Consider the following 15,377-nt stretch of genomic DNA (forward strand, 5'->3'; position numbering starts at 1 on the left):
TCCACCAACCCTCCAGAGCCAATGCGGGGGATAGGGGGCTGCAGAGGGAGGGGGAATTGACAAAAATTGCTTCTCCCTCATTCTGCCAGTTGAAATGCTCCACTGGGCCTGAAGTCTTCCTTGAATTGAAAGGAGTCCTTCTGTCTGCAGGGGGCAAATTCTGCATCCAGCATGAAATAGTTAATCAGCTTACACATTTTTATGACTGCACATTTATACTTGCAGTATTTTTGAAATAAAAATAATAGAATGGGTTTTTTTTAATCCTATAATGATTCTGTACATTGTTTTCTGCCAACAACTGCTAGGTTGGAAGGGATATATTAATCCCTTTCAATTGTTTACACTGATGAAAAATTGCCTACACAAAACATTGTTTGGAGACTAAGGGCTGGTCTACATTGCGCCCGCCATCGCAATGAATTCGGTGTCCCATCGGGTTAAATGCTCTCGCATTAAAACACGATTATGCACACTCACCCATTTTCCCCATTGCAGTGCTTCATCGAATACACGAGCTTGGTTCACACTCAAGCGCTGTGCTGTTTTCCTGCTGTTTTCCTGCGCGTGCTTGTCTGATCTCAGATGCTAAGTGGGGTCGGCCCTGGTCAGTAGTTGGATGGGCGACCGCCTGGGAATCAGGCTTCCTGCATTGAGCAGGAGGTTGTTCTATCCCTTCAAATGATACTAAGTTATACCCCCTCCTATCCCCTGCTCAGGATGTTTTTTTTAAAAAAATTAAGGCTTTATCCTCGCAGAATCGGGGCTTCTCCGTGATGTTTTTTTTTCTAATTGAGGTATGATCTGCAAAGCTTTGAATTGTGAAGCTTCACAACTTCAAATCTTTGAAGATCACACCTGAATTAGAAAAAAAAAACACATCATGGAGAAACCCCAATTCTGCGAGGATAACGCCTTAATTTTTTTTAAAAAACATCTTGAGTGTGTAAAACTTAGTCTCATTTGAAGGGATAGAATAACCCCCTGCTCAGTGCAGGAAGCCTGATTCCCAGGTGGTCACCCATCCAACTACTGACAGGGGCCGACCCTGCTTAGCTTCCGAGATAGACAAGCGTGCGCACATCCAGCCCTTTGCTTGTTGCTGAGGAAATGGGGGCTGCTGAGGAAGCTATGAGATCAGTAGCTGGAAGAAAACATGTGGTCGTTGAGAGCGGTGATTGGACAGGAGGGAAATACAAACACTGCCATATATGGACAGGTGGGGGAGGGGACTACGACCAGCTATGGTAGCGAAGGTGGAAAATCAGAGCACATTAAGGAGAAATACCGGGATATTAGAGTATTGAAAGCGGGAGCACGGAAGTGAGAAATTCCGGTTCCAATTCGAGGCGGGTACTGCATAGTGTGAAAGGCGGGCGGTGAAACCTCATTGAAAGCAAAAAAAGGTGGTAAGTGTAGATCCAGCCTAACTCTATATAGTATATAGCCTGTGAAAACTAAAAGTATACTATTTATTTGTTTAAATGTAAACAAGAAGAAATAGCAACCAAGAGGCATGAAGCCAAATTCTCTGGGAGAATGAATAAGTTTCACATATCTTTTCAACAGTGCCTAAACTAATTTGATAGATTTAATCTGCCCTAATAAAAATTAATGCTGGGCCAAAAGTGTAAGAAGTCTACCTTTTAGCCAAACTGGAGGGGAGGGGAAGTTGCAGGGGAAAAGGGGAGGTTGCTAAACAATTTGCTGTCTTTTTACTTTCCTTGCCTGTGTTTTGCAGTGTTGGCAGTTGTAGTGTAAAACTAGCATCCCAAACCTTTGGGGGAGGGATGTGGTTGCCAGAGGGGCTTTCCTCCACCCCAAGATTGCCCCTTGAATGACACTATGGGCCAGAGTATACATTACTTTAAATCTGTATCTAGCAGTGACATCTCCCACCCCCAATTTTACACTAGGGTAGGCGCAGGCCCCACAATCTGGATTAGGACCCTAGTATGGGGGGTAAGGGGTCTTTTAAGATTTGGATCAAGTGCTCTGCACCCACTCTAGAGTAAAAATGAAGGGAAAAAATGTAGCTGCTAGATATGGATTTAAAGTAATGCTTGTTTCTGGCCCTGTGTGATGATGTAGTACTATTTGGAGGGACATTCTAGGGGTGGGGGTGGAGAAAATGGTGGTGTCTGAGATGAGCATCACAGTGCCAGCATTATGTTTGTTCCCAACCCTGAAATTCCTTCCCTCTCATTTTGGCTCAGCTCTAATAAATAGAAGTTCCCCAAAGTTGCCCTGCTCTCTGAAATGACCTTCTCCAATGAACCTTGGTGCCCTTGCATGGCACCAGCCTGGTACCACTTTTCTCTTTCTTCAAACCTTTGAAAACTCAACTTTTCTATGAAGACTTTGGCTCGATCCATAGTCTTCATTCCCAAGTAAAAAGCTGGACCCTATGTGTGCTTATTTGGGAGTAACTTTTGAGTGAACATACATAGGATTGGGCACCATGCACATGTAACTGCTTGCATCCATCCATTCTTACCTTTGCCCCCCTTCTCTCCTCTCCCTTTGTTGCTCCCTACACCCCCCCACCCTCCCGATGTTGAAAATTAGAAAATTAGATTGCAAGCTACTGAGGACTTCTCCACACAGGGCTCATATCATGTGATCAAACTTATTCCACGGAAGTTTGTGGGTCCTTTACATGACATTGTCAACCTCTAGGGCCCCTCCCATGGTTTATTACCTTTATCCCACCTTTGTAAAGCACAGGGAAAATTTGATTTTTTTTTCTCTAGGAAGCACAATGAAGTACTTTACTTGCTGGGTGCACTTCCATAATGGCATGATAACAGCAGTGCCATCTAGTGGCAGTAAAATGAAATATATAGAACTTCCTGAGAAATAAAAACAGCACATGTCAGCCTGTGTAAAGGAGCAGATCTTAATCCCACAAGGAATCCAGAACAAGAAGCTCTGGCAAAGATAAGGGATTTTATCCTTGTGTGGTGACGCCCTGGCTGATTTTGCTTGAAAAGCCCATATATATCAATGGCACAAGAGAAACAATAATCAGCATTAACAAGAAACCATTTGAAAATCTATGGAATCCTGACATGGACGACAAGGCAGTTTAGATTCCCATATGTTTTTGAGGTGAGATTCAAAATCCCAAAACTCTTCTGAGCAAGCCTGTATATGACATCAGAGATGGTAGTCCAATGGCAGTCAAAAGGGATGTGACATATCTGCATATCTCTCTGACTAAGGCTACAGTGCCATCGCTGCAGAATCATCAGTCAGGTTGGAAATAGAGGGTTGTATCCAATATTAGTCTAACTTAAGTCCCATTTATTTCAATGTGCCTATTCTCAAGTAGAACTAACACTGTATATAACCATTAGAGGGAGATGTTAGAGGCTGGAATTGCATGAATGCAGAAACTGAGCAACACTCATAGCCTGGTCATACTGGCAGGCCCGTGATCAAATTTCTACTTTTTATAATAGCATTTTAAATATTTTCACCTAGAGACAGAATATGTATTTAGCGAATGAGATAACAGGAAAAGACTTTCATGCCAGCTACACCACAGTTTGTGCTCCTGAATAACTCAGATTACAAAGTTGATCCACAAGAGGGAGCTCCTTCCCTACAATAGAGGTTAAAATTTCCAAGCAGCATCAAGGAAAAAAATAAAATAAAAGTATTAATATGCATGTTCGGCTTGATGACTGCTTTACTATGTGTGTTCATGAAGTTTAACCTAAGGCATTTTCCAGGGGAAAATGTAAATTATTTACAAGTGTTCTGCCTTTCAGTGTCTGGTTGATAGAAATTGGCATTGCTCTCCAGGAAACCTACATTGGCTCATGTTGGATTATGATCATTTCCCTGGTTTCCTGATCCGTATTATTTTTAGGTACCTCTAACAGTGTAGTCTTAAACAAGTAAGGCTCAAAATTAGGGCCATTTCATGCCACTGCATGAAAATGTTGCACTCTACTTTTGGTTATCCAGTCCTTATCTTCCCCCTGCAGTCCAAGGTATTTTCAATTAAGCAGAGCATTCACAAATGAAGCAGCCTGGTAGTTTAGTTGTATTTCTAAGAGTGGCAACAAAATGTATCCATGCAGATTTATTATAAATCATTAAAACTTCAGTTCACATGAGGAGAGTTGTTCTGCAGTGGGAGTGGGGGGACACTGCCATTAATTTTAAAACAATAGAATATCTGAAGACTGTTATTAGCAACTATTTCTTACATGGTGGAACCGAACAAACACACATGAAAATATCAGACCAGAAGTAATGAACATTATTTGAGGTAGTATTACAGGGAAAGGAGTTTTATGGCTGAGTAATAGAATAACACAGTAGTGAACAGAAAGTCAATCTCCAGATGTTTTGGACTTCAACTCCCATAAGCCCCTGCAAGCATGCATGATAGTCAGGAATGCTGGGAGTTGAAGTCCAAGACATCTGGAGTTCTATCTTCTGCCAACTCCTGGAATAACATCCTCTATTTTGGTATGATGTCATTCTGTTGTGATCATGTATTTTCTTTTAAATTTTCATGGCAGTAAAATATAATGAAAAACAAAACACACCATAGAATATCACTCAGTGAGGAACTAGGGATGCTCAAAATCACTTGGCCAGAAAAGTCCAAAATCCAGCTCAGAAAAGTCCAAAAATCTGGAACAGACCATGCAAACCAAAATGGCTTCCAGGCATGTGCAAAGGCAGGGCTCTTTCTGCACACCCAGGATAGGAGGCTGAGATTTCGTGCACATCCCAGGAATGTCTACACTCAGTGTTCACTTCACATTTAAGGAGACACTACATAACATACCATCCCCATGTCCTAGGACACAGTTTACAAGGGAAAATGGCAAAGAGTGAGGCAAAGAGCCTCCTCTAATATATATTCCCCAAGTAGATCACCTTTCCCGATGTAGATTTGCATAATCATTAAGGTACTCAAGGGAGGCTTTACTGGTAGTACTGCAACTCACAGATTGCCATCTTGTGGCAACCCAGAAGTGGGCATTCTCCATGGTGGTGCCATGGGAGATGACATCTCGTGCTGGGAGTTGTAGTCCCATGCTGGGAGTCCAACACTGTTGCAGAATATGCATTGTACTGCATGGAATTGATAAGAACTTATTGTATTTTGTGTATGTGACTAGTTCCATGTGTGTGTTGCAAGATAACGATGAGTGATGGAATGTATTCTTGGAACTGAAGGAAGGTTGCCACAAGTGGGTCAGTTAGGTAGTGTAGGCAGCCAGCTGCTTAGTTTAGCAGGGATACCTTCATCTAGGTGTTACTGATGTCAATGGCAGGCCTGGGTACGTTGAGAACAATGGGAAAGGTGGTAAGACCAGGTCTGAAACTAAGGATGAGGTCATCAACGTCATGGGAGTTATAAAGGGCCAGGGTTTGATTTGCTTGGGAGATTGATCCTGGGAGAATGCGAAACCCGCCATATGTGCTTAGGCTGGTTTTGCCCACCATGCCTTCCATGTAGGTAAATAGCAACCTTTGATATTGACTCTTAGATTGAGAAGAACCTAGATTTTACTACGTTAACAATATGCTTTCTACTATTTTCATTATACTTTTATGGTTATAACTTGTGCGTATTAGCAATGTTTGTAATCTGCCTCATCTTAGCTAAAGCTCGTTATTCTCTTAGACTGTTTGAAAAATAAATATATATTATTTAATACCATATTTGTGTTGTCTGGTTTGGGAGAGGTTTCAGGGACCGCTATCCATACATTAATTCTTGAAGCCCAAAGCACTTGGTAAAGATTTGCAAATCTATCAGGGAGCAGGGTCTGTCCTTAAAGCCATTGTATTCTCTTTTGATCTGGTGGATCGCAGATACACCCATTCAAGTTTGGGAAACAAGCTATTCGGATGAAGTGAGAAGGAGTTACTAATCTCAAGACCAGGTGGGAGGGCAACAAGTTAGAGAAGTCTGGCTTAAGCCCACCCTCTTCTCACCTGTATCTTCTTCTCACTCGCAAATCTCTACCACCACACTTGTTGGCAGTGCAACATGCGGTTCGTTTTCCAGTGGCATACAAGCCATTGATAATTTAGTTCTGGCTTCACTTTCCCTCATTTGGAGGAATCTAGCAATAATATGGATTGAAAACAAGCTCATAACATGGAAACAGGGTTCTGTTGGGAGTTTAGCTTTGCAAAAATCATTTTTTTTTACATCTGGATTGGACTGGGAATGGCCATCTGATATCAGTCCATGTGAGAACTTGGATATTCAATTTTTCAACAACTGTAGTCATGTACCTTGTCTCTGAGGGCTGCTGCCAGTGTTAAGGTGAGCTGAATGTTCCATTTTTTTTGCCTTTTAGTAATACTAGGGGATCCTGCCCTAACAGTGAGTCATATGCCATGATGTCCCTAGGAGCTTCACCTGCTAAATGTACATAATATCAGACTGTGAATGCCTCTTTGTCTGTTTTTACTTTGGGAAAGCAGAGCAGATTCCATCATCTGCATGTTACCGTTCGTACTGTGAATCTCAACAACACACAAGGGAACAGCCATATCTCCTGGGTGTCGTTGAGACTGTTCTACCATCACACAGCTGGGCTGAGTTTGATCTCCATGCAAATCCAGAATTTCATTTCAGAGCAGATCTCTGTCCCATTATACTTTGTGTTCAGCCTTATATGAAACTGGCTGGGTTCGATACATCGGAGAATGTTAAGAGAAGAACAGGCTACTTCTTTCTCCAACCAGGATCTTAGCTTGAAAAACAGAACAGCATTATGTGACAATGCTGTCTTACCATAGGTGAAGTAGGCAACCTGAGGAGGAAGGGTGACATTATTGAGGTCATCATCTTGAACATACAGATCCACGTATTGTTGTGCTTCTGATGCTTTGAGAAAAGCCATGAATCTGGCAGTGAAGGAAGCCACAAAGATAGAGAGCATCCCAAAATCCAACAAGTTCCAAAGATGCATGACATATTCACGAGGGCCTTCTTCCCAGATTTCTTTGCATTCAGACCATATCATTCCTGGAGGGAACACACACAAATCGTGACTGTAACTGGCAAATTTGTGTCCCTCAACATTTTTAATCATGCTTTCGGTCCCCAAGCACCAAATGTTTCACTAAATGTTCACTTGCACTAGTCTTTCTGTTTGCCTTTCTCCCCAGATCAGCATGGTAAAAAGTGCAACACTCTTTTGGCTCCAGCCAAAATGTGGTCTCTCCTGGAATGCAAAATTGTGGTAGCCAGAGCAGTCTATATTGTATTATTGCAGAAGTGAGGAACGTCTTTCATCTTAAGGGCCAAATTCAATTTCTGAGAATCTCTTGGGGCCAGAATTCCCAGTGGTGGGTGGAGCTGAAGGCAAAGGGGGTGGAACCTAAAGTAAAAAGGCTAGAGCCAAAAATATGAAAAATACCAGCATATTGTAGCTTAATGTTCTTACTGCCATTGATGAAGCCTTAAGTGAGGCATTTCAACCTTTTAGAATGAGAATAAGACTGCACAAAAGCTGGGAAATCACCAAACAATGGGGCTGTTCGCACAACACACTAACCCACATTCAGTGGTTGTGTGTGGGTTGTGGAACTGTGGGCTGTTGGTTGAACTGTGGGTTAGTGTGTTGTCTGAACCTATGAACTTTTCCACACGGTGGCTTGTTCACAGTGCAGTGTGGCTTGTTAACCACCCAACAACAAACCATGGGTTCTCAGGGTGGCTTGTTTGAGGAAAAATAGGCCACAATGCACACTTTGGGGCACTGGCAGAGGGCAGCAGGGTTGCTTGGTGGCTGTGGTGGCCATGGCGTCAGGACAGGAACCGAGAAGGAAGCACCATTGATTTTCCCTTTCAGCTCACATCCTGCCACCACAACTGGGAGCAACCATGCCTCTCTCCGCCAGGCACCTGCAGAGGGAGGCATGGTTGCTTGGCCAGTGATGGCCCCTCATGCTCTCCTTCCTTGCAAGGCGATGTGAAGGGTTAACAGCCCAGGCAGACGAGGCCTTCTCAATAAAGGCCAATTTTATGTAAAATCGGTCTTTATTGAAAAGGTCCCCTCTGCCTGGGTTGTTAACCCTTTGCGCTTGCCTTGCAAGAAGGAGAGCACGAGGCGCTGCAGAGAGAAGTGTGGTTGCTCTAGCGGCAGCGGTGGCAGGATGGGAGCCATGAGGGAAGCACTGTGGCACTTCCCTCTTGGCTCCTGTCCCATCCTGCTGCCTCTGCCACACCAATGAACAACCACTTTAAGCACAACAGCGGCTTGTTGGGGAAGCATATGGCCACTCACTGGGCACCATATGCTTCCCCAGTTGGCAGTAAGAACATCTCGCAGTAAGAACATCTCTCACCCCAGCGAGAGCAGGGGCAGGCAGCTGGCAGGGGTCTGTTGAGCAGGGTGCAGGGCAGACCCAGGTGAATTTGTCCATCCCTGCAGTGGCACACTAACCCACGGATCAACAACAGCTCACACTCAACCACTGAATGTGGGTTAGCATGTTGTGCGAAGCCAGTCAATCAGTAGTTGGGTGAGGCTGTTTGAAGGTGACGTAGCCCTTTGGAAACCCTGGATTGGGAACGAAGGCAGGCTGGATTTCACCCCTGGGCCTGAGGTTGCTCACTTCTGCATTATAGCACAACAACTACCCCACTACATATTCACTGACTTTCAGAAGAATATAATCATAATCATACCAAACATTCATATAGTTTAACAAAGCCCTATGAAGAGAGACTGAAAGAACCGGGCATGTTTAGCCTTGAGGGGAGATACGATAGCACTCTTCAAGTACTTGAAAGGTTGTCACAGAGAAGAAGGCCAGGATCTCTTCTTGATCATCCCAGAGTGCAGGACACGGAATAATGGGCTCAAGTTACAGGAAGCCAGATTCCGGCTGAACATCAGGAAAAACTTCCTGACTGTAAGAGCAATATGACAATGGAACCAATTACCTGGGGAGGTGGTGGGCTCTCTCACACTGGAGGTGTTCAAGACGAGGCTGGACAGCCATTTGTCAGGGATGCTCTGACTTGGATTCCTGCATTGAGCAGGGGGTTGGACTCGATGGCCTTGTAGGCCCCTTCCAACCCTACTATTCTATAATTCTATGATAGTGCTTTCAAGTGCACAAAACACGTCACATGCATTATCTAGGTGCAATGCATACAACAACCCTGTAAGGCAAGCCAATATTATTATCCCGCATATTGCAGATAGAAGGACTGAGGCTGAGAGAGAGGGGCTTGTCTAAGGCCATCTACTGAGTTCATGGCAGTGGCATCATTCAAACCAGGAATTTCATGATTTGCACCTTATTAGTCTCTTAGCCACTATATGACATGAATATAAATTAGTATTACAGGATGAGTTGGGAGAAACCTAGAGCTTGATGGCTCACTAGCACTATAGTTATTCATTTTTTTCCATGCAAAGCTCTACAGTGACAGTTTTTTGTTTTGTTTCTGAAACTGTCCACATATCAATTTTCACATCAAATACTGTTTTTCACCCCAGTTCATTCTACTGAGTTGCAAATATTATCACATCAATTCCGAATGTGGGATTTAAATTCATTTCAATATAACTGAAAAACTGAGAGAAATTAAAGCAAGATATGTCATATCCTCTGTCTAGACTACAGAGACAGGTGGGGCAGTTCTTCTCAGAGAACAGGGACAAAATCAGAGTATATCCTGTGGAAAACCCAGAGGCAAAACCAGAATATACCCTGTATTTTATTTATTTACCTGTATATAGCTGTAGCCTATAAAACCTTTCCTTTCTCAAAATACTCATCTCCTTGAAGGAATTTTAATAAATATGACTTTGAAAATAAATAATTCATGCTGTCATTCATGAATTTTGTACAGCGTGTCGTTTACTCACTTTTTCAAATCTAATATTTTCCACAGTTTGAGTTTAATACATTTTCATTTGGGATTGCATGAATCAATGCAGTTCTTTATTTACACTGCAAACAGGCAGGAGCAGAGCCAGTAGAGTCCATTGTCTGAAAGACAGGGTCAGCTTTTCATAAAGATTGCGACCCTCAGCTCCAAATCTTCCAAGTACAGTTTAGAGCAGGGCTGCAGAACCTGAGGCTCGGGATGCCAATCTAGCCAGCCAGGGGTCCCCAGAATGCCCCTCCCTTTCCCCCTAGCCCCACCCCCTTTCCCCCAACCACTGATCCTTTGGTGGCTTCCTCGATTTTGTGCCATTTTTCTCAAAGGTCTCATAATACTTAGTTACTGGCAGTATGAACTTTAAGAAGAAATACACTGGCATCTGGGGGGCTTGCCCCCATGTAATTTGCCTTTGGACCCACCCACCACTGGAATGCAGCCCCCAAGAGCTTCTCTGAAATGGAATGTAGCCCATGGGCTGAAAAAGGTTCTGCACCCTTCATTTGGAGCATATTGTCATGGTCCCAGGCCACTCCTGTTACCTTGGCCACTCCTGCTGCCGCCCGCTCCTTGTTGTCTGCCTGCCTGCTGCGTTCTGACTTCTGCCTGGATTTTGACCACTCTTGCCTTAGCTTAAATCTTGGACTGAAATCTGTGTGCTTGACCATCTGCTTGCCAACTTGACTACTCTATTGCATTGCTCCCTGTATTTGCTTGCAAAGAGCCAAGACTCAGTCTAGAGCAGGATGCATATTTGCATGGGGGTGTTTCTTAGTCCCAGGTCTTCTTTGCACAAACATTTGCACCTACAGTAACTCAGGAAAATGTCTGCCCATGCCACTACTGTCATAGCAGCCGTGGCATAGCACTTGTGGCAATTTGCCATCACCTGATGTTGCATTTGGCACACTGCTGCAAATGCTTGAGCAGTGATCCTCACACACGGTGGTGTTTCAAATGAAAAATCTGGTCTGAAGTGTGTACAAATGCCTGCTGATTTTCATAATTGCCTCACCATTGGTGGATGCAACTGGAAGCTGGTACAGACTGTGCTTGCCTTTGGAACTATAGCATAAGTCAATGAAACAGTAGCTAAAGAAGCAGCTTCTGGGGTCAACAGACTTCACGCAACATTCTCCCATGGAAACTGGGCCATCTGTTCTGACACTACTAATTCTTCAGGTCTGCCACCTAATTCACTGGAGAATCAGTGAGAGCCATGCACTGGTGCCATTTGGCTTAGAGGCATCACATGTTTTAAACAAGTACAATCAAGCCCTTAGGGAAAATGCAGGGAGAGAGAGAGAGCCTTAGTAAGATTGCTCTGAGATAGTTTTCTTACTAATGGATAGTGAGATGGCAGGCAGGCAGTCATTTAGGTAAGTGTTTTCCCCTTCCCCCTATAGGACTTCAAGTACTGCTCAGTATAAATACGACTGAACTCAGTCGTGACATTCTTTATTTCAATGTTAAATAGAAAGGTTTAGCTTCTGGATCCAAAAAACAAAACTGTAGAACAGCAGTGACACAGGTTTCTATGACTAAGAGCAATATACTAAATTCGTCATACGGAAAAGTCTTAATTTAGCAATTCACTTTCCTTCCCAACAGTGTCATCACTGCTTGTCCTTGCCTTTCCCATCATTCCTGCTGCCAGATGTCTCTCTCTTTCCACACAATCCTAGAGCCAAAGTACACATTGCATCTGCACTGAAAGCAGGGTGATAAACAGAAGTGAACTATCTCTAACATAGCTGTAATATGTTGGAGTATTAAACATGGAGAACAGGGCCAGTTTCCACATCATGCCCAGTGGCCACCAGGATTATGGTCTGGGGAGGGTGAGCCCTTGATTCATGTGGTGAGCCAGGGAAGGGCGAATCTGTCAATTTCAGTTTCTCCATTTTCTTATTTTTCCAGTCTTAAATTCAGTTTGTCTCAAACTTTGAGCATTTCTTAAGTCTTGCATTCAGTTCGCTGAAACTTTGAGAATTTATTTTTAAAGTTCACATTTAAATTAATAACCATTTTTGTGCACATTTCTCCTAATGTATGCAGTTGAAAGCATTTTTGCCTAATGTGTGTGTATTGCAAGCAGTTTTCCTAATAAAATTTATTTTTGAACATTTTTTTCTGTCATTTACACATTTTTGTGCATATTTTTTCATTAGAGAAATCCACTGCAAAATTTGGAGACATGAAAATTTCAGTCTGCATAATGGTTCTAAAGTGTGAAATTAGGTAAGTTTGTATTATAATATGAACTGAATGAATTCCCCCCCCCCCCATCCCTAGTGAGTACTGACACTTTACTGTCTGTGTTGGAAAGATTCATCAAGGAATGCCATTTTTAGCTGTATTCCTATGGCAACACTACAGTGGGCTTCAGTCTTTGGCCCGTGACTCTCTATTTACTCTGGGTTCAACATATTTCTTATGCACTAGCCAACCAGGCTTTAGCACACAGCCATAAAAAAAGACATGCTAAAACAATAGTTAAAATATAGTGAAATAGATCAATAATATCAGTGTACAAACATGCTATAGAACTGATAATTTTTAATTAAAATAATTCTGAGGACGCATACTAACACCAGACAAATTAAAAACTTCTTTCTCTGCCAAGCTTGGCATACTTAGCAGTTCGATAAGATACATAGTAATCTTTTCCCGCTATTAAAAATACAATTGTCTTTAAAGGAGCATCATCTCTAATATCATCAATAAGGGGGTCAAGATATTGAGTTCTTAAATCTGACTACAAGGAGCATTCCAGGAAAAAAAATGGAGTAAATCCTCTATCTTCCTACAGCATTTAGGGCATTCTCTATCTGTACTTGGTAAACCAAACCAAAAGAATTAATTGTATCTTAGCAAGCTCTGGGTTCCCTTTCTTTGTGTGCACAGGAGTAATAGATGTTTGCAATCCTACTTACCTAGAACCCATTTCATGATTAGCATTTCTGTCCATGAGAACTGTGTTGTTTTTACTCTAAATATTTGCTTGGGATGATCCATGGCAGTTTCATTGGGAAGCAGCTTTACGCCTTCAAATCGGTCTGAGGCATTCACGACTAACAGTCCAAGAAAAATTGTAAAAGAAACTGCGTGTGCCACAAATTTCATGAAGGGGCTCCGGAGTGTACGTCCCAGCTGAAAATCAAACACATATAAGCCATAAGGTTGTTTTTGCCCTTTAATTTTCAAAGGCTTTAGTTTTCTATTGTACAAGAGGCAAGACTTTCTTTCAGTTTATGAATCAGACACATTTTCATCAATACTTCAGTGCATTGGCTTGGATCCCAAGGTGTCTTGCATTAGGGGAAAGGCACTTCTAGTAACGCATGGCAGCCTCCCCAAATTCTGGTGGATCCTTCATCCTGCTGCAGCCTCAGATAGCATTCCAGAGGATCCCTTAAGCCTCAGGAGTAACTGTTGGGGGATACAGGAAGGGCCTGATCAAGGCCATGAGAGGCCCTGGGGCAAATTGTCTATAGCAGGCCCCCTAATCAGTCCCCAATACTGAACTCACACAACATTTGTGCATACACACACATACAGTTAACAATGTACAATTAGGGGTGTACGGATTCCCCACCGTCTGTTCCGGTGGGGAATCTGTGTGTGGGGGGAGGCGATCCATTGCTCCCCCCTGGAATCCTGTAGAGCGGCTCCACTCTGCTTGGATTCCGGGGGGAGGGGGGACTGGCTTGGGGGCGCTTACCTTTCCTCCTGCCAGCCAGAGCCATTCGCCTCTTCCCTGTCCCTGCCGATTGCCTTAAAAAAAAGTCTTAAAAAAAAGGCGATCGGCACGATGTGCCCATAGACTAATATGCAAATAGAATCATGAATCTTGCATATAAGCCTATGAGTCCATAGGCTCATATGCAAGATTCACCACTCTATTTTGTGTATAAGTCTATGGGCACATCCTACTGATCACATGTGCTCATAGACTAATACGCAAAATAGAGCGATGAATCTTGCGTATAAGCCTACGGACACATAGACTTATATGCAAGATTCATGACACTATTTGCTTATAAGTCTATGGGCACATCCTCCCAATTGCCATTTTTTAAAAAGACTTTTTTTTTTAAAGGCAATCGGCAGGGACAGGGAGGAGGCGAACGGCTCTGGCTGGAAGAAGCAGCCGAGTGCCGTTCTGCCTCCAGTCCTCCCGGAGCAGAGGTAAGTGGTCCCGATCCGCTGTGGATTCCTGAGGCCAGATTCCAAAGAATCCGGCCTCATCTGAATCCGCAGCGGATTTCTCTGACATCCCTATGTACAATAATAATGAAAAACCTTTATTTACTACATATTTTAGTGGAAATCATCTTTCATGCTTTTCTGGAAGCAAGAAACGAATCTCTCTTCCATGGTAGAGAATTCAAATATGAACACAAGCTTCCCTTTCTAGAGCATACACCACATAAACATAGAAAACATAAGCACACATGAAAGCTCTCTCTCGTTCCTGCTCTCTGTCTCTCTTTTCTCAAGACACACACTCAGATACACTCAAGAAAGAGACACAGACTGACTCACTAGCTCATTTAGACACAACAGTCAAATAGGACCTACTAGGGAGGGGTCCACTCCCTTTGGGAGGTCAACGAGCTGCCCCCACTGCCCACCGACATAAGCTGAGCTGCAAGATGGCTCAGCAATTCCCTGTGAAGCACTGCAAGGCCATCCGTTGTCTTACCAAGCTCCAATCCTGTGCAGAAATTGCAGCTCAGGTTACTTCTGCATATGTGAAGTTGCATCTATGGCTGCCTTAAAGGGGCAATGACTTAAGATTACAGGCATAAAGGGCCCTTTGAACTGTGAGTTATTGCCCCTTTAGGCAGCTATAGACACCGCTTTACATATGCGGAAGTAACAGAGCCACAATTGTGTGCACACTTGCAGCTCAGTAAGGGGCGGGCTGGATGGCCTCACAGCACTTCCTGACGGTTGCTGAGTGGGCAAGTGGGGTCCGGGTGGTCACAAGGGGGGCAGTCTGTCGGACTCCACCTCCTCCTCGGACTGCCACACCATCCATTGGACCTACACATACACAGCTGTTGCTGGCCCAGGATGTTTTGCAGCCTGAGAAGGACCAGCAGACACCTCCCATTTCCCATTGGATGATCTTGGGCTAGTCACTGCCCCTGAGCCTAACCTACCTCACAAGGTTGTTGCATGGATAAAAATCTTTAGCTCCTGGAGGAAAGGTAGAACATAAATGTGATAAAATAAAGTAAATAATTCTATTCTAGAGAAACATAATTGTCTTACGCTATGTTCATAATAAGCCTCCATAGCACATAAAAAGGCCATCTGTGCATTGCATTACTGCGTGCATTCATTTCCATGTGTGTGCACTGAGAACAAGATGCATCCAGCACCCCACTTGGAAGTTTATCTTATAGAGACCCTGAGGAAGGAGACTGAAGGCTGACACCAACTCTTATAATTCATATTAAACAGTCAAAATTTG

At 43.4% G+C, this 15,377-nt stretch overlaps 1 protein-coding gene across 1 annotated transcript in view; it reads right to left on the reverse strand.

Moving 5' to 3' along the window:
- Positions 1–15,377, reverse strand: part of TRPC7 (transient receptor potential cation channel subfamily C member 7) — a 205,971-nt gene that overhangs the window by 56,516 nt on the left and 134,078 nt on the right. The window contains exons 4-5 of the mRNA XM_084832415.1: positions 12,829–13,045; positions 6,782–7,015 (exon numbers count right to left, since the gene is read on the reverse strand). Of these exons, the coding sequence (XP_084688541.1) occupies positions 6,782–7,015; positions 12,829–13,045 (451 nt within the window). The remainder of the gene's footprint in view (positions 1–6,781; positions 7,016–12,828; positions 13,046–15,377) is intronic.

This window comes from Heloderma suspectum, chromosome 2 (assembly GCF_057233095.1).
Source record: "Heloderma suspectum isolate Gila_16-S chromosome 2, 16-S_ref, whole genome shotgun sequence".
NCBI classification, from domain to species: Eukaryota; Metazoa; Chordata; class Lepidosauria; order Squamata; family Helodermatidae; genus Heloderma; species Heloderma suspectum.